Consider the following 27652-nt stretch of genomic DNA (forward strand, 5'->3'; position numbering starts at 1 on the left):
ACATTTGAGGCCAGAAGTCACATTGTTGATCCCAGAGTCACATTGTGATCCAGACAGTCGCACATGCTTGATGCCACGAATCCTATTGTTGATCCCAGAAGTCACATTGTTGATCCCAGAAGTCACATTGTTGATCCCAGAAGTCACATTGTTGATGCCAGATATTAGAAGACTCCCAGTAGACTTTACCCAGAAGGATTCACCCACCGGCTGTGTGTCTAAAAGCTCACCCAAGGTTAGCTGATGAAGCTGTCAAGGAGCACAAAGAAGATTGACTGCTAATCTAATCCCCAGGCTGTAAAGTGGACCTGGGTGAACCACAGGTGTCACGCAGGCCCTCCTTAAGAGGCTCAGTGAGACTGCGTTAGACACACACACACCCTGCCTCGGTTCTCCCTCCCCTCCATTCTGGATGTGGCTCGGTAAGCCATTCTCTCACAGAGAGAGTGAAGAGAAGACAAGAAAGGAAAAGACTCAAATAAGGAAAACACCCTTGGATCTTATGCTATATTTTACCTGACTTGGGAAAGGCGGATTTCTATGAATATTTCTAGGGCTAATCAGAATATTTCTAGGGCTAATCAGAATATTTCTAGGGCTAATCAGAATATTTCTAGGGCTAATCAGAAAATTTCCAGGACTAATCAGAATATTTCCAGGACTAATCAGAATATTTCCAGGACTAATCAGAATAATTCCAGGACTAATCAGAATAATTCTAGGACTATTCAGAATATTTCTAGGACTAATCAGAATATTTATAGGACTATTTATAGGACTGTTTATATATTTTTTTTTACAACTAATTGGGCTATTTATAGGACTATTTATAGGACCAATATGACTATTTCAGGACTATTTATATGACTTTCTAGGACTAATCAGACTATTTTTAAGACTAATTGGACTATTTGACTGTCAGATCTATGGCTCCACTATGGAAGTCCATGCTTTCTAAGAGCAGTCCCCTGTACAGGGACTCTCTGTGGTCTTTCTCTGTGTGTGGGGATCGCACTGGGAGAGAGCCTGCCCTCCTATGGAAACAGATGGAGAGAGAGCGGGAGTTCTTACAGAGGAAACTGGCAATGTAAGGGGGATGCAATAGGCAAGATCATGGTCATACAACTTAATTGTGGTATTTGAGCTCTGTGGTGGATCTTAGATAATGGTCATACAACTTGATTGCGGTATTTGAGCTCTGTGGTGGATCTCTAAGATAAATGGAGCAACTTGATTGCGCGTATTTGAGCTCTGTGGTGGATCTGTAGATAATGGTCTTAGCAACTTGATTGCGGTATTTGGAGCTCTGTGGTGGATTCTCTAGATAATGGTCATCACAACTGGATTTGCTGGTATTTGAGCTCTGTGTGGGATCTTAGATATGGTCAACAACTTGATTGCGGTATTTGAAGCTCTGTGTGGATCTTAGATAATGATCACTACCAACTTCCATTGCGGTATTTGAGCTCTGTGGTGGATCTTAGATAATGGTCATACAATTTGATTGCGGTATTTGAGCTCGTGGTGGATCTTAGATAATGGTTCACACAAACTGAGTGTGATTCTCTGTGGTTGGATCTTAGATAATGGTCATACAACTTGATTGCGGTCATTTGAGCTCTGTGGTGGATCTTAGATAATGGTCCATACAACTTGTATTGGGTATTTGAGCTCTGTGGTGATCTTAGAATAATGGTCATACACACTTGATTGCTGGTATTTGAGCTCTGTGGTGGATCTTAGATATGGTCATCACACTTGATTGCGGTATTTGAGCTCTGTGGGTGGATCTTAGATAATGGTCATACAACTTGATTCGGTATTTGAGCCTGCTGGTGGATCTTAGATAATGGTCATTGAGCATTGATTGCGGTATTTGAGCTCTGTGGTGGATCTTAGATAATGGTCATACAACTTGATTGGCGGTATTTAGCTCTGTGGTGGATTTAGATATTGGTCATACAACTTGATGCGGTATTTGAGCTCTGTGGTGGATCTTAGAAATGGTCATACAACTTGATTGCGGTATTTGAGCTCTGTGGTGGATCTTAGATAATGGTCATTACAACTTGCTTGCGGTATTTGAGCTCTGTGGTGGATCTTAGATCAATGGTCATACAACTTGATTGCGGTATTTGAGCTCTGTGGTGGGATCTTAGCTGACTATGTCATCACATTGTTGCAGCCTTCTGGGTGGCCTTATCCTGGTGTGTGACTTGGTCTGTCTATAAGTGTATCACTACGCGTTCTAAAAGTTATGGCGTCACTTAGAAATGTCCTCTGTTTTGTGAAAGAAAAAGCATTTTTTGCCCATGTAAAATACACTTCAAATGATCTAGAAAGTCATGTAAGACAATTGTGTAATGTTGAAATGACGTATTGTAGCTGGAATGGCTGCTTTTTTTATGGAATACGTCTACGAATAGGCCGTTACGAGAAGGCCCATTTATTATTATTTAGCTTTCTATTTTACCTTTATTTCTAACCTAGGCAAGTAGTTAGAGAACAAATTATTATTTTCAATGAACGTGCCTACGGTAACAGCGCGGGTTAACTGCCTTGTTCAGGGGGCAAAGAACGACAGATTTGTGACCGCTGTCAGCTGCGCTCGATTCAATCTTTGGCAACCTTACCGGTTTACTGTCCAACCTGTCTTAACCACTAGGCTATCTGCCGCCCATTATCAGCAACCATCACGCCTGTGTTCCAATGGCACGTTGTGTTAGCTAATCCAAGTTAATCCTGATTAAAGAAGCAATACAACTGGCCTTCTTTAGACTAGTTGAGTATCTGGTGCATCAACATTTGTGGGTTCGATTACTTTGACGAGTTTCAGAAGAAAGTCTTTGTTTCTAGCCATTTTGAGCCTGTAATCGAACCCACAAATGCTGATGCTCCAGATACTCAACTAGTCTAAAGAAGGCCAGTTTTACTGCTTCTTTAATTAGGACAACAGTTTTCAGCTGTGCTAACATAATTGAAAAAGGGTTTTCTAATGATCAATTAGCCTTTTAAAATGATAAACTTGGATTAGTTAACACAACGTGCCTTTGGAACACAGGAGTGGTGGTTGCTGATAATGGGCCTCTGTACACCTGTGTAGATATTCCATTAAAAATCAGCCGTTTCCAGCTACAATAGTCATTTACAACATTAACAATGTCTACACTGTATTTCTGATCCAATTTGAAGTWATTTTAATGGACAAAAAATGTGCTTTCAAAAACAAGGACATTTCTAAGTCAACCCAACCTTTTGAACAGTAGTGTACGTCTTGTAGAAAATGAGTAAAGATCTGTAGCAAAGGATGAGATAAACAATCTATCTTTCTCTCTCTAGGCTAAGTAAGGAGCTCCAGCAGAAGGATAAGATAATCGAGTCGCTCCACACCAAACTCCAGCAGCGTCCTGACACCCCCTCCAGCAGCCATGCCCTCTCAGAGACCACCGACCAATCAGACAGAACCTCCTTTGTGTCAGACGAGTGCCGGACCAATGAGGACCTGGAGCTGTGCTCAGATGTGGATGCTGGCAGCGAATACGCTCAAGAAGTGAAGGGACAGGGGGCGGGACATGGCCCAGGAAGCACAGGTATAGTAGCCGTTTAAAACATGTGCTATTCATAAACACATACCTTACACCTGTCTCTCCCTCCATCCTTTTTCCAACCTCCTCTCACCCTTTTCTCCACTCTTTTTTCAGACGTCCACCCCTCCCTCCCTCCATCCTCTCTTAAGTCCTCCAGCAGCTGTCCCAACATGCTATACACCACTCCCGTGGAGTCAGCCAGTCAGACTGGTCCTGTGTCCTGCTCCCTACCCACCTCCCAGTCCCTCCCCAGGCTTTACCCTAGACATGACCTCTGGGGTCAACGTATGACCTTTGACCCCGCGACCAGGACCTTCCCTATGGAAGCGGTGCAACAGCAGCTGGATACCCTGCACAGACAGATGACTATGAATGAGAGTGAGCAGAGTTAGGGTCAGCATGCAAGGGTGTGGTGTTCTTAGTTTATGAGGGACAACCTTGGTGGATTGGAGGAGTAACAGAATGGAATAGAATCGGTGATCTGTGTATTGTTTTGACACTGACAGGGACAACATTGGCTAGATAGCGGAGTGGATGAAGTTAGGGCTAATATAGCATGCCTGCAGTGGATCAGGATGGGACAGTATATATTGTAATGACTTGGTGTGGATGTGACAATGTTGGTGTTGAGAGGTCCTAGACTAGAGACAATGTTGGGATGAGAGATCCTAGACTAGAGACAATGTTGGGATGAGAGATCCTAGACTAGAGACAATGTTGGGATGAGAGATCCTAGACTAGAGACAATGTTGGGGTTGAGAGATCCTAGACAAGTATCAATGTTGGGGTTGAGAGATCCTAGACTAGAGACAATGTTGGGATTGAGAGATCCTAGACTAGAGACAATGTTGGGGTTGAGAGATCCTAGACTAGAGACAATGTTGGGGTTGAGANCAATGTTGGGGTTGAGAGATCCTAGACTAGAGACAATGTTGGGGTTGAGAGATCCTAGACTAGAGACAATGTTGGGGATGAGAGATCCTAGACTAGAGACAATGTTGGGGTTGAGAGATCCTAGACTAGAGACAATGTTGGGGTTGAGAGATCCTAGACTAGAGACAATGTTGGGGTTGAGAAATCCTCGACTAGAGACAATGTTGGGGTTGAGAGATCCTAGACTAGAGACAATGTTGGGGTTGAGAAATCCTCGACTAGAGACTCCAACCAGGAATGATTACTCAACTTGTGTTCGATGATACAGCACCTGCATTTGGTCCAGATAGTTTGATGATACAGCACCTGCATTTGGTCCAGATAGTTTGATGATACAACACCTGCTTCTGGTCCAGATAGTTTAATGATACAGCACCTGCATTTGGTCCAGATAGTTTAATGATACAACACCTGCATTTGGTCAAGATAGTTTAATGATACAGCACCTGCTTTTGGTCAAGATATGCTGTAATACCCTCTAACAAGAATGCTTTCTCTTTTACATCACCTGCGTGTGGCTCCTTAATACAAACTACTTCTCTGTTCTGTTACAGGCTTTGTGGTTCCTCACGCCAAGGCCCGGTCGACCGCCCCACCAACCTCCCATCACCAGCCTGACCATTCCCCTTACAGACAGATTACCCACCATGCCTTTTACCCACACCAGCTAGGCGGCCGACCCGCAGGCCCCGCCCTGAAGGCAGACGCAGATCTGGTGGAGAATGGTGCATTGTGGGATATGGAGAACATGGTTCAGCCAATCAGGGTTGGGTCATCAGGATACTATTCAGGAAACAGCTTTACTGGTAAGACCCAGAGCCTTCTATTACAATAAAGGGCTCTCGTAAGTCCCTCCACCTTTTTTCATCACTAGCATGGTTTGCACTATCTGGACTCAATACCAACATCAATAATTTTTCAACTATTTTACAGCATGTCATTTCATATATAACCTGCAAATACACAGCGGTGCTAACATAAACTTGAACAATGTTCTGTCCCGTGTTCCCCGAGGTGTGGACGTGATCAAGGAGCACCTGAGGGAGGTGCAGTGTCTGCGTCAGCACCTGGAGGAGTCCATCAGGACCAATGAGAGGCTCAGACAGCAGCTGGAGGAACGCCTTTCCACCACCGGCCGTGACGGCGCAGCGCCGACCAACATCTACATCCAGAGCCTGGACTCTGTCTGCCAGCTGTCCAATGAGATCAGAGTCCTGAAAGAGGAGAACCTGGCTCTCCAGGCACGCCTGCAGGCCAGCTCAGGTACTGTACCTCACCAGTCCACCCTGCTGTCAACATTGAACCAAATTATTCATATTTTGTCTATAGAGGGCTTGCAGTTGCGTCACAAATCACCTAGCAACCCCACCTTGCGCCATGTTGGAAGACCACAGTCAGTATGTGGGATGYCTCCAATCGACCACATGGCTGGCTGCGTTCTGCTACCACCGGAAACTTCGGGAAGATTGCCCATTATTTATTTTCTCTAAGCACCCAGAAAACGAGGGCGTGGGAGAACCTATTCAAGTAAGTAAATATATTTKGAAAATTATCAATTATTAGCTAGTGTGCAGGCTAACTCAAATGAGYTGCTAACGTAATGKTTGCTACCATAGTTAGCTTACTTTACATACTGTATAGCTAGCTAAGGGAATTAAATATCACCAGCTTGCTAACTTCATATTAGATAGTTAGCAAGCTATCTTCATGTATTTATTATTGTAACTAAATCCATTTGTAGCCACAGTRGGTAGGTAGCTAGCTAACAACGATGGAAGAGGGAGAAAGGATTAGCTAGCAGTTCCAGCTGTCAGAGAAGGGAGAGTAGGCTACTCTAGATAGCCCAGGTACCTTTGTGGGAGGACATTATGAACATATTCTCCAGTTCCAGTCCCTAGTGAGAAAAACTGAGGACAGAGAGAGATAGCAACACAATATTCAGGGCTGTCTAATTTTAGTATAATGCAACCTGTTTCTTTGTGATGTTTTCTGTCCTCAGAGTGCCATGAAACACTGTCTACAGATGAAAAGGTCCCAATAAATGTCCCAAGAGAAAAAGGGTACATCCTTGTATACCATGGATTATATGTGTACCTATGTTGTGAACAGAAATACAGTTTAAAAGTCACACACAATGTACAAACCTATTACAGCTGGAGCAGGCCAACCCTGCTGGGTGTGCATGCTTCTGTTCCAGCCCAGCACTAACACACCTGATTCAATGTATCAAACCTAATTAGTTAATTATCAGGTGTGCTATTGCTGGGCAGGAACGTAAGTCTGCTCCTCCRGCAGATCAGTGATCAGTGGAAGGAGGTTTTGTTCGACTGAAATTATGCTTTAGTAGTAATAGCCTACTTATTACTAAAATGTCTAACCTTTACATATCAGTTAGTTTACTTGTACACTTTSAAATTATGTGAAATAGTGTTGAAATAGTTAAGTGATAAACTTGATATAATTGTTAACTATTATTCAAAATGAACTATGTTGATTAATCACAGATCACAATCCTGCAATAAAGAGGGGAATCTGTCTCTAATTTGTCTTAGTTTCTCTGTTGTATTCTCAAATGAACATGACCTTTTTGTTCAGTCATAAGCGTTTGTTAAGTCATAAGCGTTTGTTAAGTCATAAGCGTTTGTTCAGTCATAAGCGTTTGTTCAGTCATAAGCGTTCCAATTAGTTTTATTTGATTGTCACTATTTTTTCAGGGAAAAAAGGCCACATTTTTCATGTGCAAAGTAAAGAAACATCTTTGATATATCCTATAATCCTATGCCACTACGCGATTATTAATAGCCTAAATTATCACTATCCAATCTACTCATCACATTAGGAATAGCAGGCTTACATTAGTCTGCAAATGCGATGATGGATTGCATGCATCTCAAATCAAATCAAACTTTATTTGTCACATACAACAGGTGTAGACCTTACAGTGAAATGCTGAATACAACAGGTGTAGACCTTACAGTGAAATGCTGAATACAACAGGTGTAGACCTCTCAGTGAAATGCTGAATACAACAGGTGTAGACCTCTCAGTGAAATGCTGACGTACAAGCCCTTAACCAACAGTGCAGCTCAAGAAGAGTGAAGAAAATATTTACCATATAAACTAAAGTAAAAACAAAATAACAATAACAAGGCTATATACAGGGGGTACCGGTACCGAGTCAGTGTGCGGGGGCACAGGTTAGTTGAGGTAATTTGTACATGTAGGTGGGGGTGAAGTGACTATACATAGATCAACAGCGAGTAGCAGCAGTGTACAAAACAAATGGAGAGGGGGGTGTCAATGAAAATAGTCCGGTGGCCATTTGATTAATTGTTCAGCAGTCTAATGGCTTGGGGGTAGAAGCTGTTAAGGAGCCTTTTGGTCCTAGACTTGGCRCCCCAGTWCATCAGCCCCGTYGATGTTAATGGGGGCCTGTTCAGCCCGCCTTTTCCTGTAGTCCACGATCAGCTCCTTTGTCTTGCTCACATTGAGAGAGAGGTTGTTGTCCTGGCACCACACTGCYAGTTCTCTGACCTCCCTATATGCTGTCTCATCGTTGTCGGTGTRCCACTGTTGTGTTGTCAGCCAACTTAATGATGGTGTTGGAGTCGTGTTTGGCCATGCAGTCGTGGGTGAACAGGGAGTACATGAGGGGACTAAGTACACACCCCTGAGGGGCCACAGTGTTAAGGATCAGTGTGGCAGATGTGTTGTTGCCTACCCTTACCACCTGGGAGCAGCCCRTCAGGAAGTCCAGGATCCAGTTGCAGAGGGAGGTGTTTAGTCCCAGAGTCCTTAGCTTAGTGATGAGCTTCGTGGTCACTATGCTGTTGAACRCTGAGCTGTAGTCAATGAACAGCATTCTCACATAGGTGTCCCTTTTGTCCAGGTGGGAAAGGGCAGTGTGGAGTGTGATTTAGATTCCATCATCTGTGGATCAGTTGGGGCGGTAGGCGAATTGGAGTGGGTTTAGGGTATCCGGGAGGATGCTGTTGATGTGAGCCATGACCAGCCTTTCAAAGCACTTCATGGCTACCGATGTGAGTGCTATGGAGCAGTAATAATTTAGGCAGGTTACCTTCGCTTCCTTGGGCACAGGGACTATGGTGGTCTGCTTGAAACATGTAGGGGTATTACAGACTCGGTCAGGGAGCGGTTGAAAATGTCAGTGAATACACTTGCCAGTTGGTCCGCGCATGCTTTGAGTACACRTCCTGGTAATATGTCTGGCTCCGTGGCTTTGTGAATGTTGACCTATTTAAAGGTCTTCCTCACATCGGCTACTGGGAGTGTTATTACAGTCATCCAGAACAGCTGGTGCTTTGGTGAATTCTTCAGTGTTGCTTGCCTCGAAGCTCGCATAAAAGGCATTTAGCTCGTCTGGTAGGCTCGCGTCACTGGGCAGCTCGCATCTGGGTTTCCCTTTGTAGTCCGTAATAGTTTTCAAGCCCTGCCACATCCGACGAGCGTCAGAGCCGGTGTAGTAGAATTCAATCTTAATCCTGTATTGAAGCTTTGCTTGTTTGATGGTTCACCTGAGGGCATAGCGGGATTTCTTATAAGTGTCCGGATTAGTGTCCCGCTCCTTGAAAGTGGCAGCTCTAGCCTTTAGCTTGATGCGGGTGTTGCCTGTACTCCATGGCTTCTGGTTGGGATATGTACAGCCAGTCACTGTGGGGACAACGTCGTCAATGCAGTTATTGATGAAAGCCAATGACTGAGGTGTATACTCCTCAATGCCATTGGATGAATCCCGGAACATATTCCAGTATGTGGTAGCAAAACAGCCTGTAGCATAGCATCCGCTTCCACTTCCGTATTGAGCGAGTCACTGGTCCTTCCTGCTTTAGTTTTGCTTGTAAGCAGGCTCAGGAGGATATAACTATGGTCAGATTTGCCAAATGGAGGGCGGGGGAGAGCTAGTATGCATCTCTGTGTGTGGAGAAAAGGTGGACTATAGTTTTTTTTCCTTGGTTGACATGTAATGCCTGCATTAAAGTCCCCGGGCCACTAGGAGCGTCGCTTCTGGATGAGAATTTTCTGTTTGCTTATGGCCTTATACAGCTGGTTGAGTGCGGTCTTAGTGCCAGCATCGGTATGTGGTGGTAAATAGACGGCTACGAATAATATAGATGAGAACTCTCTTGGAAGTAGTGTGGTCTACAGCTTATCATAAGGTACTCTACCTCAGGCGAGCAATACCTCGAGACTTCTTTAATATTAGACATCGTGCACCAGCTGTTATTGACAAATAGACACACACCCCACCCATCATCTTCTGTTTGGGGTAGCCACTCGGCTTGCTGTTGTCAGAAGAATTAAAGCGATGGTCTTCCAATATGGCCGCCGGGAGGCGGTCTAAGTCAACTGCAAGCCCTCTGTAAGACATGGACTATTCTAAAACATTTGATGTTGTGTTAAAAAGGATCTGATGTAGTGTCTTGCTCTGCCCTTCCCGTCATGTGTGGTTCCCCCTCAGACACGTGTAAGAGGCGGAGCAGCTGCTGAGGTGGCGGTGACAGGGCGTGCCCGTCTGAAGCAGGCAGAGCTGGAGGCGGAACAGTGGAAGGAGGAGCTACGCCGGCTGCAGACACACAGCCAGGAGCAGGGACAGCAGATACACACACTCAGACAGGAGAGGCAGAAAAGCCATGACCAGAACAATAGGTTGTGTTGTGTGTTGTGTGTGTGTGTGTGTGTGTGTGTGTGTGTGTGTGTGTGTGTGTGTGTGTGTGTGTGTGTGTGGTGTGTGTGGTGTGTGTGTGTGTGTGTGTGTGTGTGTGTGGTGTGTGTGTGTGTGGTGTGTGTGTGTGTGTGTGTGTGCGGTTGACGGTAGAACGTGCGTGTACGTGTGCGGCTGACGGTATGTATGTGTGCGGCTGACGGTATGCGTGTGTGTGTGGCTGACGGTATGTGTGGCTGATGTATGTTGTGTGTGTGGCTGACGTATGTGGTGTGTGGCTGACGGTATGTGTGTGTTGTGGCTGGCGGTATGTGTGTGTGTAGCTGACGGTATGTGTGGCTGACAGTTATGTGGGTGGTGTGGCTGACGGTATGTGTGTGTGTGGCTGACGGTATATGGGTGTGTGGCTGACGGTATGCGTGTGTTGTTGGCTGACGGTTATGTGGTGTGTGGCTGACGGTATGTGTGTAGTGGGTGTGTGGCTGACGGTATGTGTGGGCTGAGCGTATATGGTGTGTTGGCTGACGGTATGGTGTGTGTGGGCTGAGTATGTGTGTGTGTGGCTGACGGTATGTGTGTGTGTGGCTGGCGGTATGTGTGTGTGTAGCTGACGGTATGTGCGTGTGTGTGGCGGACAGTATGTGCGTACGTGGCTGACGGGTGAGGCTGACGATATGTGTATGTGGCTGATGGTGTGTGTGTATTAACCCGTGAACCTCTCTCTACTCTCCAGGCTGCAGCATGAGGTGTCCCTGCTGCAGCAGCAGTTGTGTGAGAGCAGGGAGCTGCTCCATTCTCTGCAGAGTGAGCTGCAGGTCTACCACAGAGTGTGTTCCAACACCAAGGGCAACCCAGGTCCGCCTTCCCAMTTTATCTACAGGCTATTGGTTGCATAGAGAGCACTGTAATTCAGGAGTTTACCAGTGGAGAATTAAAACGTATATACTGTATATCCTAACTTGAGATACGTGCATATAACTGGGACTTTCACATATATAATTCAAAATTACGCTCAGAAGTCGTTTAGGTCATTTATATTGATACTTGCTGTGGGCCAATGACATTCACTCTGTTATGTTGACTAACACTATTATTGGGATTGACAGAGTTTCTGTGTGAGGGCCAGTACGGTAGGGTCCCTGCCCTGCCCCTGCCCGGGGAGCTGGGGGAGCTGCTAGGGGAGGTGAGGAGCCTCAGAGCCCAGCTCCAGAGCAGTGTCCAGGAGAACAGTGTCCTGAAACAGCTGGAGCTCCACAAACATCTGGAGCAGAAGCTGGGTGGGGGCGTCCACGGAGGGCTGGGGAGCATTGGGGGGATGGAACCCCCTCGTACCCCGTCTCTCAGTGCCCTTACAGACAGCCCCCAGAGGGACAGCCTCTACAGACGGCAGCTACTACATGGTAAGGAGGTTGTTGTGTGGTGTGATGATGTGGTTTGAGGTTACAGTATGGAAATACATTTTGATATCAGCTTGATAGGCACCGACAMTCAATGCCAGCCTACGCTTGATATTGGCCCACTCTTCAACACAATGAATGGGACAGAAGAGTCCAGAAAGTTTGTCTCATGTAAATCCCATTGAACTAACTGATTGATGTGTTTAATGAACCATTAACAACAGACTAATGAGTGAAATGTTTGATGTGAAGCATTATCATTCATTAAATGTAGTTGAATGCTCAGGGTTGTGTGTGTGTGTGTGCGGTGACCAAGCATCCCTGTCTGTCTCTGTGTGTGTTCTGCAGACCCGGCGCCGTCTCCCCCGGTCAGAGACATTGGGTTGTTTAACTGTGGATCTCCATACCACGTCCCCTACACAGATCTGGTGGAGACCCCGCTCACTGCCAACGGTGTGACTCTAGCTCTAACTGCACTGCTTCCTGTTCCATCGTTGTATGATGTGTGACAAATGGAGAAATTAGAGTTATACATATCTGATTCACACATCTGAAGGAGTTTATACAAGTCTACACAAATAGTCCAGGAAGGATGTTATTAAGGAAGTTAATCACTCTTATAAAATACAAATAACTAACTAATAACATCCCCAATTATCTCTTCATAAAATGATGACAACCGTTAGATCTGGACCCCCACTCAGAGCTGCAGGGGGACGCCCCGGACGGCTCGTTCTCTAACCGGAACGGACGCCACGCCATCGGGCACGTGGACGATTACAGCGCCCTGCAGCAGCAGGTCCTGGAGGGCAGGAGTCTGGTCCAGAGAATGGAAACAGCTCTTCAGGCCTGCCTCAGCCAATCAATGCTGGTAGACAGCCAGGACCAGGTAAGGGGGTAGTGATGGGGTGGGGGGGTGTGGGGCACAGGGAAACTAGTTCTATTATCTATTTGTGCCAACATCTGAGTAAGTCATGACCTAATCCTGAAACTCATAGCCAAATCTTGTGTATACGCTGGCCACCATCTCGATGTGAACAGTCTGCCGCYACAGCTACTTTCAGGGAATATTATGAGCCTGTCTCTGTCTAGGTCCTCCTGGACTATGGCTGTGTGAGGACTCTGTTGTCTAACACCAAGACCCTGAGACAGATCCTGGAGGAGGCTGTGTCCCTGCTGAAGATGTTCTGGAGGGCTGCCCTGCCCAGCACCGACCGCTCCACCCACAACCTTAAGAAGGTACCGAATACATGATTTACTACCAATATATTATTTTGTTGATTTGTTGTAATTGATGGTTTGTGACATCATGTGTCAATCGTGTGGTGGCTTTGAGGCTGTTGATGATGCAGGTTCTAAGCTAGTCAGACATGTGAGCTGGTGTTTGGTTTATTGATGTTTTGAAGTATTGAGTTGATTGATCAGTCTATTGATTGATTGCTGTGACCCCTGCAGGAGCAATGTATGCAGGAGGAGATTCTGTCTCTGAGAGGGCGTATCTCGGAGCAGGAGGAGGTTCTCCAGGGAACCGTCCAGAGACTGAGGAGCACCAGCCGCACCAAGGAGAGCATGGAGCACTTCATCGTCAACCAGCGTGAGTGTGTGTGTGTGTGTGTGTGTGTGTGTGTGTGTGTGTGTGTGTGTGTGTGTGTGTGTGTGTGTGTGTGTGTGTGTGTGCTGTCTCTTATACACATCTAGATGTGTATAAGAGACAGGTGTGTGTGTGTGTGTGTGTGTGTGTGTGTGTGTGTGTGTGTGTGTGTGTGTGTGTGTGTGTGTGTGTGTGTGTGGTGTAACAGCAAAGGGTCCTAGTTAGATTATTTTTGTTGCCTTGTATATTGCAGTATCAAGGACTCGCGATGTGCTGAAAAAAGCAAGGACTAACTTGGAGGTAAGAGATGATCATTTTCCTTGACATATCTTGTATACACATCAAATGGTGTTAATGTGTATTGTTCGTTGTCCGTGTCAGTACTGTAGTCTCTCTCTACTGTCACTGTTTTGCACCCACCCTGTCTGTTCCACCTGTTCCTTCATCCTCCGTGTCTCTTCCCTCCTTCCTCTCCTTCCTCTCGTCCTCCTCCTCTTTTCCCCTGAGTACCTCCAGAAGAACGAGCGGAGGATTTCTTCCCTAAGCTCCTCCTCTTCCTCTCCTTATGCTGGTAAAGGGTTTGGCACGCTGTGGCTGTCATGCTGTGTGACATCACTGCTTTACCATCCAATCAAACAACATAATAATAGTCATCAAGGACTCTCAAAAGTGTATAGATATAAGTCATAGAAACCAATTAATATAAATCATGGAAAACCTGAAGGTGGGGGGGGGGGGGGGGGGCGTGATTGGCTGAAAGCCAGGGCAGACTGAAGCTTTTAAGACTTACTGGAATTTAAACTTACAGGTCAGCTACTTACTGAGGGGAGGCTTTTACATAACACATTTTAGATAGCAATTTTCAGCTTCTCTATATCTGCAAGCATAATAGCTATTGTTGTGGTTTCATACTAACGAGGAAAAACAAATTTGAAACATGAATATTCCATTAACCTCAACAAATCTTCAGAATCATTGCAGATAAACCTCAACCTTGCATACTCTACTCTTCATTGCGGTGTGATGTTTTAAAAAATGTTCATCAACTTTTTGGCTGTGGCATCTTCTCTCCATCTGTGTGAGGAGTGTAGCAGTGAATAATCTAGTCTTTTTTCCCCTCTTCTCCCTTTAGCTGAAGACCGAAGTCTTGGCAATGAACGGCCTACTGATTGGAGTTTCTTGAAGCCTGGCGACGCCCCGGCAACATCAAATCAGCGTCCAGGAACCAGGAAGCGCAGCAGCCAGTGCCTGTTTTAGGTGATGACCTGTTAAAGGAACCAGCCAGCGTAACACCACAACCTCTGAATTCTGACCTCACCGCCAGAACAACCCCTCCTCCTCCTCGTTGCCTCATCTCTAGCATCCAACRTCCCTCCTCAGATCACTCCATGCTTCTTTCTCTCCTATCTCTCCTCCACTTCTCTCCTGCCGGCAATTTGTGCCCAATGCTCCTGCCTCCTACACCTTGGGCCTTACCTGAACTCTTACTCCTTTAGTGTCATTCCTCCACCCTCCTTTTGACTGTTCTCTTTCCCCCACCTCCACCCTTGTTCTTCTGTTGGAGTCTTTGAGCTCCAGAAATGGTTGGTCCAGTCTGATGATTACCTTGTTGTGAGCGTGAAGAAGGTGGTTTGAAACGTGTCTCTGATGGTTACAGTAATGTGCGCCCTTGACTGCTGTAGAAGGAGTAGGATGAAGCTGCCCCTAGACATTGAGCTAAGGTCAGATTTGCCTTTTCCCCAATGGTAAAGGTTATGKGATTTGGGGAAGGCAGGCTGATCCTAGATCTGTAGCTAAGGGAAGCTTCTACACGGAGCATAGTAGATTGTGCTCTTCTGCCTGGCAGCTTTTGGACGGGATAAGTGTCAATGCATGTGAACTCATGGCTTGAGAAAGATAATGTATAGTATACAAACGTATAAACACATACAGTACGGTACACATATAAATATAATAGGCTTGGAACCTCTAACCCTGGCAACGGGGAYGCCCATTCTATTCATTCTATTTCTGTGACAGTACCCGCGTCTCACACATACGTTCACAGACATACATGAACAATCCATTTCTTTCAAAACAAATATTCAACTTTCACTGCCACAGAAATGCAAACTTTCTCCTTGTGACATTTCATCAATGAGGACTTTCTTTGCAAGTACAATGCAAAAAAGTTGAATAACATCCACAATCTAGCTAGATCTGCTGGAATCACAGTGGAGGATTGTATAGGTGTAACACTTCTAGGTAATTGTTTGCTATTTTTATCTGTGGAGGATGAAGCCTGTGGATGGTSTGTCTGCCATTAGCCAAGGGTTCTGGATAGCAGAACAAAGGCCCAGTTCCATTTCAATCACTAGCCACTTCCCCTCGCTCCTACTCCATCGGTATTCACAGATCTGAATAGACTGGATAGGTGAAAGCAATATGTTGATTGCTTCACCTAGTCCTCCGAGAAGTTAAGTTGAGTTTCCGCTGTGTTGCTTTTATCTATCCAGTCCTGGCTGATCTAACGCTGACAGGGTAAAGGCTGAAAGAAGGGGCTAGGGGCTGAAATGGACCGAGGCCGAACACGCGTATTCAAGCTCCTCTTTAGGAGTCCTCAGACGAGCATGTGCAATAATTACGTTGTTTATTGAATGATCATGGCGCACCAGCTTTTGGGGKTTTTGCCTGACACTGGAACTAAAGTATTTAACCACTCTTGATAAGTGAAAAAGACCGTTGGTGCAATATTATACTAATAACTATCTTCTACTAACTTAGGAATACTACTGACTGAAACAAAGTGACGTTTTTATGCAGTGTTGATGCATGAAAGAGGTTTTAAAAGGAAAAATCTAAACATTTGTTTGTGGAACATGGGATCACCAATACTTGCCAAAGTTTGAACTTYGAACTCTTCACGTCCTTGTTTGCCTTACCCATGCGAATGACATACTGTMGGAGTGGTGTGACTATAGGAAGTCATCATCAGCCCAGTATATGAGATCATTTATGACATCATGAYGGAGATATCATTTAATTGGCTGCTCTTTGAGAGCCATTTGAACCAGAGAGACGGTAACCGTTAGATTATAAATGTGCTTTATAACGAGCACATCTTGTCATAAATGGACCAAACATTTCTAAAAGTGAATCTTTCACACTAGGCGTCTATTGCTTTGTCAATTCCAAAAACTTAAATTGTGCTCATGTGAGAGATGTACCACTAAAACAGAGAATACTATTGTGATTGTTACATTTCCATTGGACTTTTTGTCTCGGTTAAGACCTTCATTGCATTCCCATGGTGTTGTTGGCTAAATGTTCCGTGTCCTTTTAGGTGTTCCAAACTTTGGCAGGCTACTGGTGGGACCAATGTTCTAGATTTCACCATTGGTGATGTCACACCCTAAGGTGTTTCTTCCTATGCTGCTTTTGATTGTGTTGTGTGTTCTTGCTGTACATTTGGCAATTTTCACGCTGTAAATTACTTGCTTTTTCACTGTATTCTGTTGGCTGACCTTTTGGTGTGTGGATAATCATGTCAGACATTTGCTCTGTATGCAAACGTTGAATATCTGGGTAGCTGTGCAATAGCTCTACACTATTATCTACTTTATTTTGATGTTACACATCATTATATTAACAATATTTTTGCTTCCTTAAGTGTTTATTTTCCTGCTTTGTATGGTTTATTTGTTTCATTTTTTAGATTATGCCAGATTGTAATAAGATAGCCACATATCTGTTATGAAATCACAAAGATATGCCTTTTCTTAGGCTATAAGGGAAACAAGTATTATTACTTACACACCCACCTATAATTAACCTTCGGATGCTTGCCTTTAAAAGTAGCTTGGCCACTGCAATTTGCTCCCAACACTTACTTGGAACTCTATTCGATCTGGAAAGCTGAAGCGTTACAGATTCTGCAACAGAAATGTAAAGGTCATTTCCTGTTGAGCCGACAWATGCAGCGTTTATCGTGAATGCAGCCTGCGCWAACGCGGGGAACATTAAAAATGTCAAACACGCTGTAAAGCTGAACTTCCGCCATGTGGATTGAATAGAGCCCTTGGAGTTAATAGCGCTTGGTGTCTATCCTAGGTATATATCACAGTAGATCTGCCAACAATGTCTTGTTTGCGCTCCACTCAATGGAAAATCCCTAGAGGGGATTCTAATATAACAAACATTCTAATATAACACCCCATGCTGTGTGGTTCTCTTGGAAAAACAAGGATTTGATGAGAAGATTCAGAGAAAGATTAGGGAAAATGAATATTTTATACCAAAGTAGAAATAACCAACCAACCATAGATGTACAGGATTATGTCAGATTGGATCAGAGTAGAACTGAACATGGCCAGGGAGCGTGAACAATGCCTTTTTAATGTGCTGTGTAGAACGGAATCAAACAGAAGTATTTAGCTGTGTCTAATAGTTGGTCCTGAAACTTATATTTAATGGTATGTGATTGAAATCGAAGAGCAGCTTGGTTTGTCAGGCTCTGTGTGTGATAAAGTGTGCGCTGATGAAGCTAACTAGGATGCCGACACAGAGCTCGTCTATGAGCTCTGTCTCTGAAGATGGTCACTGTGTGTGTGTGTGTGTGTGTGTGTTGTGTTGCCACAGTGTTATCACAATGAGGGCTTTTGGGTTCCAAAAAATAAAAACTTATTTATTAAAAAAAAGGTTTGTCACATCTTTTGATGTAATGTGTGTTGGTAGCCAAACATTTGCGTTTGAACACCGAGCAAGAGGAATACACACAAATCTCCACATTTACTGATTAGCTTCATGCTTGTCCTATTCTATATTTTCTACCAGGGTTGGGGTCAATTCAAATTGAAGACACTCAATTCAGGATGTGATTTGACGTAAATAAATAGCKTGTCATTTTATGAGAATTAAAAAATATATATATTATTGAATTGGAATTTCTGTTTACTTCAATTCAAATTGACCCCAGCCATGTTTTCTAAAGCCTAGGCCAAATGTAATCTAGCCAGTCACTCAGTCACTCAGGTAAAGAACCTACTTAGGCACAACTGATATTCAGGGTCAGTTGTCTTCCCTTTTTATTTGCAAACAAGTKAAACAAGCTTCTATAGTACCTGGCTTACACAGTGATGCTGCAAAGTATTTTCAAAAACAAACATGTTAGCTAACAGTTTTAAAATTCAAGTTTTGTTTTTTGCCTAATAAAGCACCAGAATATCCTATATTCTCAAACAGAGCGAGATATTGCTTTWTCTCAGTTTCTTCAAATAAAATATGTAATTATATATTATCTTCTCTTTGGAATATATCACCTACAGATATCAGCTCACATTGATTATTGTTGTGAAGTATCACAAGCAATAGGTACAATACTCTCTCAAAATTATAAATATTAAATACATTTATGGTCAAATCTGAGTAGTTTAACATAATTTAACATTATTGATGAAAGTAAATTACACTTTTTAACATTCTTATGAAATCAATATTGGCAATTTGCCACAAATATTTAATCTTGATAGAATCACAGTTGTGAAATCCACTACACATTCCACAGTAAACTGTTCGTATTAGACATTCAAATCATGCCCGACATTCAAGACAAACCATTATGTGTTTGTTTCTTTGCTATAAATACAGAAAATGTAACAGATTGATTTCTATTGGATAAATAGAAAATAGAACGAAAAAAGAAAGAAAGAAAACCCCACAGAACAGCTATTTCTCTAAAATGCAGACTGGACGCTAAGGTCCAATGTAAAGCTACAAGATGTGTCCGTGTATCTGCATAGTTAAAGGTTTATGTCAACAGTCCTGCTCAAAGCATTTGTTGGAGACACACGTGTAGCTAAAGTGCTTGCAGCATCCTTTCATGAAGGCAATAGCAGAACTAAGCAGAGATCTACAGACACAGGCCAACATTTCACAACTCCTATACTCACAACTCATATATGTAATGAGGCCTTTAGTTTAAAGTGATTAAATGGGATATACCATTTAATACCCATAGTTTGTTATACTTCAGTTCAGTTAAATGTACACAGCCTATCCAATTGTATATCCTGATTTCATTAGTGGTCATCGTCCCTTTGGAATCAAACAAGGAAGACCCTGCAGGAACCTCCATTTAGTCTAGTCACTGTCCAATTACAGTAATAACAAGGAAGACCCTGCAGGAACCTCCATTTAGTCTAGTCACTGTCCAATTACAGTAATAACAAGGAAGACCCTGCAGAATCCTCCATTTAGTCTAGTCACTGTCCAATTACAGTAATAACAAGGAAGACCCTGCAGGAACCTCCATTTAGTCTAGTCACTGTCCAATTACAGTAATAACAAGGAAGACCCTGCAGAATCCTCCATTTAGTCTAGTCACTGTCCAATTACAGTAAAAATATGGAGAAAGAATGGGAGCGTTTGACACTAAATCCAAGCCAGAAACATTCAACTGCCCTCTTTCCGTGTACATAACCTTTCAAAAGCTAATTTAATAAAATGTCATGTTGATTATATGTGTTTGAAAGTCCCATCAGCAGACTTGTCTTCAAACCCTTATGTTTTTAATGGAACCAAATGTTCTTTCTACGCACCCACAAAGAATCTAAGGCTGCGTTTACACAGGCAGCCCAATTCTAATATTTTTTCCACTAATTGGTCTTTTGACCAATCAGATCAGCTCTGAAAAATATCTGATGTGATTTGATCAAAAGACCAAGTAGTGGAAAAAAAGATCAGAATTGGGATGCCTGTGTAAACGCAGCCTAAGTGCTGCACACASAGTGGTTTCTTTCAGTCCCTTATTGCTATTCAACTGTGGGTGCATTATGGGAAAACGCCACAGTTCACTTACAGTATTTCTCCTTGTGGACTTCTTGTGGAGTCACAGGCTGAAGCTCAAATGACACCCTATTCCACATTGAGTGCACTACTTTGAACCCATTTGCTGAGCGCTAAAGTGTGATGTGCACTCTACAGGGAAAAGGGTGTCTTGAGATTTGCCCCCCAGTCTCAGCCACAGGCCCCCAGCTCTTTTGTAAACTGTTAGTTTAGTCCAATCTCAACTACATGGTTAAACCCAGCGCAGTATTAACATGCTGCCCTCTATAGCACTGTGCACCTACACACACGGGTTAGATGGGCTTGTAGAGCAGAGATGTGACGTACTTCTTCTTATACCTGTGAGTCGCACTGAGCACCATCACTCCATCCTGAGGAACAGGACAGAGAGAGAGAGAGTGTGATTGTGTGAGACAGACAGACAGACAGACAGACAGACAGACAGACAGACAGACAGACAGACAGACAGACACTAATGCTATGTTATGCTATGGATGAGACTATTACTCAATCCATAAGTATTGCAGTATGAAGTGGGATAGAGGATGCTGCTGCCCTCCTACAGTACCTTTATTGAGAGCGCATACAGATGGTTGAGCATCACATGGTTGGGTTCAGGCAGCAAGGCTGGGTCGCACTGTAGGAGAGGAAGAGAGAGAAGACTAATTAGTATTCAAGACGGTTCCATTAATAACAATGACAAATGGTTTGATGAAGAATGCAAAAACCTAAGAAAGAAATTGAGAAACYTGTCCAACCAAAAACATAGAGACCCAGAAAACCTGAGCCGAYGTCTTCACTATGGTGAATCACTAAAACAATACAGAAATACACTACGGAAGAAGAAGGAACAGCAGGTCAGAAATCAGCTGAAAAATTGGAAAACACTAAGCAAACAACAACACGAAGAGTTATCTATCCAAAACAGAGATGGGAAAACCACTTCTCCAATCTTTTTGGCTCTATAACAGAGAACAAAAACATATACATGATGAAATACAAATCTTAGAATCAACTATTAAAGATGACCAGAACCCACTGGATTCTCCAATTACATTGAATGAACGACAAGACAAAATACAAACCCTCCAACACAAAAAGGCCTGTGGTGTTGATGGTATCCTAAATTAAATTATCAAATATACAGACCACGAATTCCAATTGGCTTTACTTAAGCTGTTTAACATCATCCTTGGCTCTGGCATCTTCCCCAATATTTGAAACCAACGACTGATCACCCCAATCTACAAAAGTGGAGACTCATTTGACCCCAATAACTACAGTGGGATATGTGTCAACAGCAACCTTAGGGAAATTCTCTGCATTATCATTAACAGCAGACTCGTACATTTCCTCAGTGAAAACTATGTAACTGAGCAAATGTAAAATTGGCTTTTTACCAAATTACCATACGACAGACCACGTATTTACCCTGCACACCCTGACAAACAAACAAACCAAAACAAAGGCAAAGTCTTCTCATGCTTTGTTGATTTCAAAAAGGTTTTTGASTCATTTTGGCATGAGGGTCTGCTATACAAATTGATGGAAAGTGGTGTTGGGGGGAAAACATACAACATTATAAAATCCATGTACACAAACAACAAGTGTCCGGTTAAAATTGGCAAAAAACACATTTMTTTTCACTGTCACACCCTGATCTGTTTCACCTGTCCTTGTTATTGTCGCCACCCCCTCCAGGTGTTGCTTGTTTTCCCCAGTGTATTTATCCCTGTGTTTCCTGTCTCTCTGGGCCAGTGTATTTATCCCTGTGTTTCCTGTCTCTCTGTGCCAGTGTATTTATCCCTGTGTTTCCTGTCTCTCTGTGCCAGTGTATTTATCCCTGTGTTTCCTGTCTCTCTGTGCAAGTGTATTTATCCCTGTGTTTCCTGTCTCTCTGTGCCAGTGCGTCTTGTACGTTCAAGCCTACCAGCGTTTTTCCCATTTTCCTGCTTTGCCTTTTCTCCTTTTTCTAGTCCTCCCGGTTTTGACCCTTGCCTGTTCTGGACTCTGTACCCGCCTGCCTGACCATTCTGCCTGCCACTGTACCTCCTGGACTCTGATCTGGTTATGACCTTTTGACTGTCCACGACCATTCTCTTGCCTATTCCCTTTGGATTTATTAAACATCTTAAACTCCAACCATCTGCCTCCTGTGTCTGCATTTGGGTCTCGCCCAAATGTCATGATACACAKGGCCGTGGGGTGAGACAGGGATGCAGCTTAAGCTCCTCCCTCTTCAACATATATATCAACAAATTGGCGAGGGCACTACAAATTCCATCTAGACATCGTTGCCCTAGAGCACACAAACTATACATACCTCGGCCWACACATCAGCGCCACAGATAACTTCCACAAAGCTGAKAACGATCTGAGAGACAAGGCAAGAAGGGCCTTCTATGCCATCAAAATGAACATAAAATTCAACATACCAATTAGGATCTGGCTAAAAATGCTTGAATCAGTTATAGAACCCATTGCCCTTTATGGTTGTGAGGTCTGGGGTTTGCTCACCAACCAAGAATTCACAAAATGGGACAAACATTTAGCAAAAATATTCTTAGTGTAAAACGTAAAACACCAAATAATGCATGCAGAGCAGAATTAGGCCGATACCCGCTAATTATAAAAATCCAGAAAAGAGCCGTTAAATTCTACAACCACCTAAAAGGAATCGATTCCGAAACCTTCAATAACAAAGCCATCACCTACAGAGATGAACCTGGAGAAGAGTCCCCTAAGCAAGCTGGTCCTGGGGCTATTGAGAAAGGCCGCCGTAGGCAGACCTGGCTCTCAAGAGAAGACAGGCTATGTGCACACTGCCCACAAAATGAGGTGGAAACTGAGCTGCACTTCCTAACCTCCTGCCCAATGTATGACCATATTAAACAAACCCAATTTTGATAAACTCTCATATCTACTGGGTGAAATACCACAGTGTGCAATCACAGCAGCAAAATGTGTAACGTGTTGCCACAAGAAAAGGGCAACCAGTGAAGAACAAACACCATTGTAAATACAACCCATATTTATGCTTATTTATTTTCCCTTTTGTATTTTAACTATTTGCACATAATGACATTTGAAATGTATTTATTCTTTTGGAACTTTTGTGATTGTAATGTTTACTGTTAATTTGTATTGTTTATTTCACTTTTGTTTATTAWCACTTGCTTTGGCAATGTTAACATATGTTTCCCAAGCCAATAAAGGCCTTAAAGTGAAATTGAATGAGCGAGAGAGCGAGAGCAGAACAGAGTCCCCTCATCTAGCTGGTCCTGGGGCTGAGTTCTACTAACACACTGAAGCCTCAGAACCAGAAAATCCAATGAATCGGAATAAACCAAATTACAACACTGTCAAAACAAAACTACATTACTTATTGACAGTGGCGTAAAATACTTAAGTAAAAATACTTTAAACAAGAGAACATCCCTGGTCATCCCTACTGCCTCTGATCTGGYGGACTCTCTAAACATATGTGTTTCGTTTGTAAATGAGTGTTGAAGTGTGCCCCTGGCTATCCGTAAATTWAAAAAAATCAAGATTGTGCCGTCTACTTTGCTTAATATAAGGAATGTGAAATGATTTATACTTTTACTTTTGATACTTAAGTATATTTTAGCAATTACATTTACTTTTGATACTTAAGTATATTTAAAACCAAATACTTTTAGACTTTTACTCAAGTAGTATTTTACTGGGTGACTTTCACTTTCACTTGAGTAATTTTCGATTAAGGTATATTTACTCTTACTCAAGTATGAAAATTGGGTACTTTTTCCACCACTGCTTATTGGGGAGCACAATCGACAGTACACCGTGGCTAACTATTTGACCATGGTTACTGATCAAAACCTTAGAAAACCCTTGAGAAAGTACAGGCTCAGTGAGCACGGCCTTGTCATTGAGAAGGATAGACACAGGAAAACCTGGCTCCCTGTAGAGGAAAGGCTGTGCAACCACTGCACCACAGCAGAACCTGAGACAGAGGTTCTGACAAAATKTAAAAAATATAAAACAATTAGACAGTGTGATTTCCCCAAATTTGAAACCCTTATTCAAGGTTTGAAAGACCTCTCTGATGAGAGTAGGCTACCCATCCTGTTGGGGGAGGACGCAGAGAGCTGTGGGTTGGCAGTGCACTACATTGCTGCCTGACAGAAGATGAGGGACAGTGTGTGACAGACCTACTAACATGCACGTGTCCTCTATGCCACTGTTATTGTTCAATGTATGGTTATTTTGACCCTTGATTATTCTTGTTAATGTTGTCCTGTTGACAATATTGATTATTACTATTTTAATTATGTTAATATTGTAAATCTCCAAAGTAAGCTTTGGCAATATGCACATTGTTACATCATGCCAATAAAGCAAATGTATAATTGAGAGAGAGAGAGAGAGAGAGAGAGAGACTGAAACCGAAAGAAACTCACAGAGATGTTAGTGTCCTTGTTGAGGATGACCTGGAGGAGGTGTGGGGGGAGGATGGGCGGGGCTTTGAAGCGCTCCTCAGGCCTAAACATGTACTGCTCCTGTCCATAGGGACCTGGAGGGGAGCTGGACAGGTCTAAGGACACACAATGACACACACACAGCATGTCATTCATATACTCTCAAATGGTGACTGATTTCTTGGGTTTTCATCAACTTACATAACTTATCCTAAACACCTGATCAGGATTAAATATTACATCCTTCCTTGAAGTAATSACTGATCTGAAAAGGCTTGAATGGTGATAGGATGGAAAACCTGCCTTCTCTTACCCAATCATGTACAGATCAGTGATTACCATGAGGAAGGAAACTTGGCCCAAACTTGCATGACCTTAAGTTGRCACCTCTTGGTCAGTACAAGGCTATACTTAACCCAAAGGGACAACAGAGGATGAAAACCCTGCCTTCTCTTATCCAATCACATCCAGATAAGGCTATGCCAGCTTAATGTAAAGGGACAACAGAGGATTAGAGCCTCTACTRACCTGAGGTGTCAGTAGACTCCAGAGAGTCCACATGCAGAGCATCAAACACCTCAAAGTCCGACTGCTTCACCTCGATCAGGTTGTTGATGGTGCCTAATTGGCTGGTCACCACTGGCTGCAGGAGRGAGTGTTATAGCAAGGTTAATAACAAATAAACAGTGTGGATGGATCACCAAAACATGGCTGAAAATAGCTGCACTGTTGTATTTGAAATATATTATTAAACCTTTATATGTTCAGGTTAGGCCTAAAATAAAATAAAAATGACATCATAAATGGAAATAAGTCACTGACTTTATTGTGCTATCCCTGTCACATTTAAAATGGATGTACTGTGTGTCTTTTTTTTAACAGGCAAAAATCATCTAGTAGTCTAGTTTAGGCCAGAGCCATATGTAGGGTTCACCTCTGAGGGGTCATGGACCCACTGTCCGTCCACAAAGAACTTGTACTGGTGCTCTCCCTCTGGCAAGTCCAGGATCGCTACAAAGTCATTGTGGCTTGGCGAAGAAATACTGTGTTAATACACTGTTAATGCACTATTAACTGTGTCAAAATGTTGTCACTAATAAAATAGTATAACAGCAATACAGTATGCAGGMCAGGGCCTCTCCTCTCCTTTCCCCTACCTCTTATTGAGGTGGATCTTGTTGCCCCAGTTGTTAAAGGAGCCAGCGATGTAGACCTCCTTCCCTCCTCCGGCCCAGCGGATGACCGTGGGCCTGGACTGAGGCCCAGTCTTCACCAGGTCATCCAGGTCGGGCTCCTCCTTGTCCGACACCTTACGGGAGAAAAGAAACTCCCACATTGTGATTTAAACGGAATGACAGGGGCTCTACTCTTTTTGTGATTCCTCGCATATTATCTCCTTGCCTCCTTGGAAGAAAAAGTCCAAGGTCCCTCACATTGGACCTTCTTCTCCAGTGGGTTTTGAGGAGGCGAGGAGAGAGGAATCGATAAAGATGTATTGAGAAAGAGCCAGGGTTTATCTCACTTGGCTAATATGGCTTCTACTTTTCTTCCCATCTTCTTAATCTGCCCCAGAAATGTACCCCCCCTGCATCTGTTGTTGATGCAATTGTTTAGTGTGATGGTCTTTACGCCCCTGCCCCCAAATATCCTATGTTCCAGAGCAGAGGTACCTTGGAGGACCCCAGACCGTGTGTGTTGAAGATGTTAGGGTCATCAGTGCTGTCCACCATCTTGCTGGGCTCATGGTCTTTGTCTCTGCTGTCAGAGCGATGGGCCTTGGCACCATGGCGGTCTCCGGACATCCGGTCGCCTGTGTTACCCATGATCCTTTACTAAGTTTCCTGCCAGGACAAGCTGAAAGAAAACATACAGTCATCATCATCATCTTACAAACAACAAGACATAACTTGCCACCCAAACCAACCTCTGAACATTACTTGCATATTTCAGATTAGTTAGATAAGGTCAACAACAAAAGTTAACAGAAATACAAAAGAAAACACAGGATGGATGMTTGATGCAGAGAGACCAAGGGGGACTGGATATATGTTTTGCCTTGTCATTTGCATAAGCAGCTAATGTTAGCTAGYTAGCTATACAAAATGTCCAGCAAATCTATGATCAATGTGTACAGTTGCTGACATTGGCAACATAGCTGAATTTTGACTGTACTTAGCTAGCTAAAGTTAGTCATGTTGAGTTAGCTATCTATACAGCTGACTTGTTAGCAGAAATAGAAGTGCTCTGCTCGGCCCACCACCAGCTGGCTAGCCCACTCCTGACAATCAACACTCCGTCATGGATGTGCTGCTCCACGAGCACGAAGAAACAAACTTGAACGACCAAGCAATCTGGCAATAACTATAGTCTAGATCAGAATACAGAATTGAACAGAGCAAAGGCTATAGTTAATTCGCTTAGCAGTTAGCTAGCAAGCTTACGTTAGCTAGCATAAATCGCTCCCCCTGACCGCCGCAGGGAATATTTTTTGCTGCCTCAATACCTATCGTGGGCTATACTTAGGGTGTGATTGTGAAATGCCAAGTGACAATGCTAATATCGTGACATGCCATGTTGATGTTGATCAATCGGWTCTGTATGGGACAGTTACTCACCAAATGACACGATTCGAAGTTTGTTTAACACTGAGTCCTCCTCTTCAACTTTGACAACATCAACATTCTTCTTCACAATGCTATTCCACCAACTACGGATCCCCACCAGGACCAACTATGCAGTCATTGGGAAAAATAGATAAACCTGTTTCATGAACAGAAATAGTGAAGCACCTAACCCAAGATCAGATATAACTGGAATTAGCATATATCGTTAACCAGCAACACACATATAAAGTGCTTTACGGCAAACCAGCCCTGTGTACTGTGTCATATTATACCAATAGAAACGTTACATTTTCATTTGTGTCATTTATATAAGAACATAGACTAATAGACATCACCCACAGTCAGTAAAATGKTTGTATTTCGGACGTTTTACGTCAACTACTGAGTGGATGTGCAGGAAACATGGCCATGTCGAGTGAGTCGCAGCATTTGGTCCATCTCCAGTATGATCATCCTTTGTGTGCTTCAGTTTCATTCATTATTTCATATAACTAAATATTCCCAATTAGGAACTTAGTATAAAGTGACTTAATCAACAGTATTGTAATGTATTTT

The 27652-nt window shown here is 43.3% G+C and overlaps 2 protein-coding genes across 2 annotated transcripts in view; one reads left to right on the plus strand and one right to left on the minus strand.

The window, feature by feature from the left end:
- The window catches only part of LOC111956347 (myomegalin-like), a 74733-nt gene extending 60270 nt beyond the window's left edge, over positions 1-14463 (plus strand). The window contains 15 exon segments of the mRNA XM_070436587.1: positions 3340-3590; positions 3702-3965; positions 5075-5326; positions 5535-5783; positions 8106-8152; positions 10000-10187; positions 10937-11058; positions 11310-11603; positions 11949-12053; positions 12287-12489; positions 12693-12839; positions 13056-13194; positions 13445-13491; positions 13708-13762; positions 14324-14463. Of these exon segments, the coding sequence (XP_070292688.1) occupies positions 3340-3590; positions 3702-3965; positions 5075-5326; positions 5535-5783; positions 8106-8152; positions 10000-10187; positions 10937-11058; positions 11310-11603; positions 11949-12053; positions 12287-12489; positions 12693-12839; positions 13056-13194; positions 13445-13491; positions 13708-13762; positions 14324-14463 (2503 nt within the window).
- A 3762-nt stretch (positions 14464-18225) lies between these two features.
- On the minus strand, positions 18226-27205 carry LOC111956349 (5'-AMP-activated protein kinase subunit beta-2). Its single transcript, XM_023976807.2, has 8 exons — positions 27089-27205; positions 26144-26327; positions 25631-25782; positions 25408-25501; positions 25002-25116; positions 24456-24589; positions 20582-20650; positions 18226-20384 (listed from the first exon to the last, which is right to left on the minus strand). The coding sequence occupies exons 2-8, from the start codon at positions 26294-26296 to the stop codon at positions 20307-20309; spliced, it is 795 nt and encodes a 264-aa protein (XP_023832575.1). The 5' UTR covers positions 26297-26327; positions 27089-27205; the 3' UTR covers positions 18226-20306.
- Between the last annotated feature and the right edge of the window lie 447 nt (positions 27206-27652).

Source organism: Salvelinus sp. IW2-2015, linkage group LG32 (assembly GCF_002910315.2).
Source record: "Salvelinus sp. IW2-2015 linkage group LG32, ASM291031v2, whole genome shotgun sequence".
NCBI classification, from domain to species: Eukaryota; Metazoa; Chordata; class Actinopteri; order Salmoniformes; family Salmonidae; genus Salvelinus; species Salvelinus sp. IW2-2015.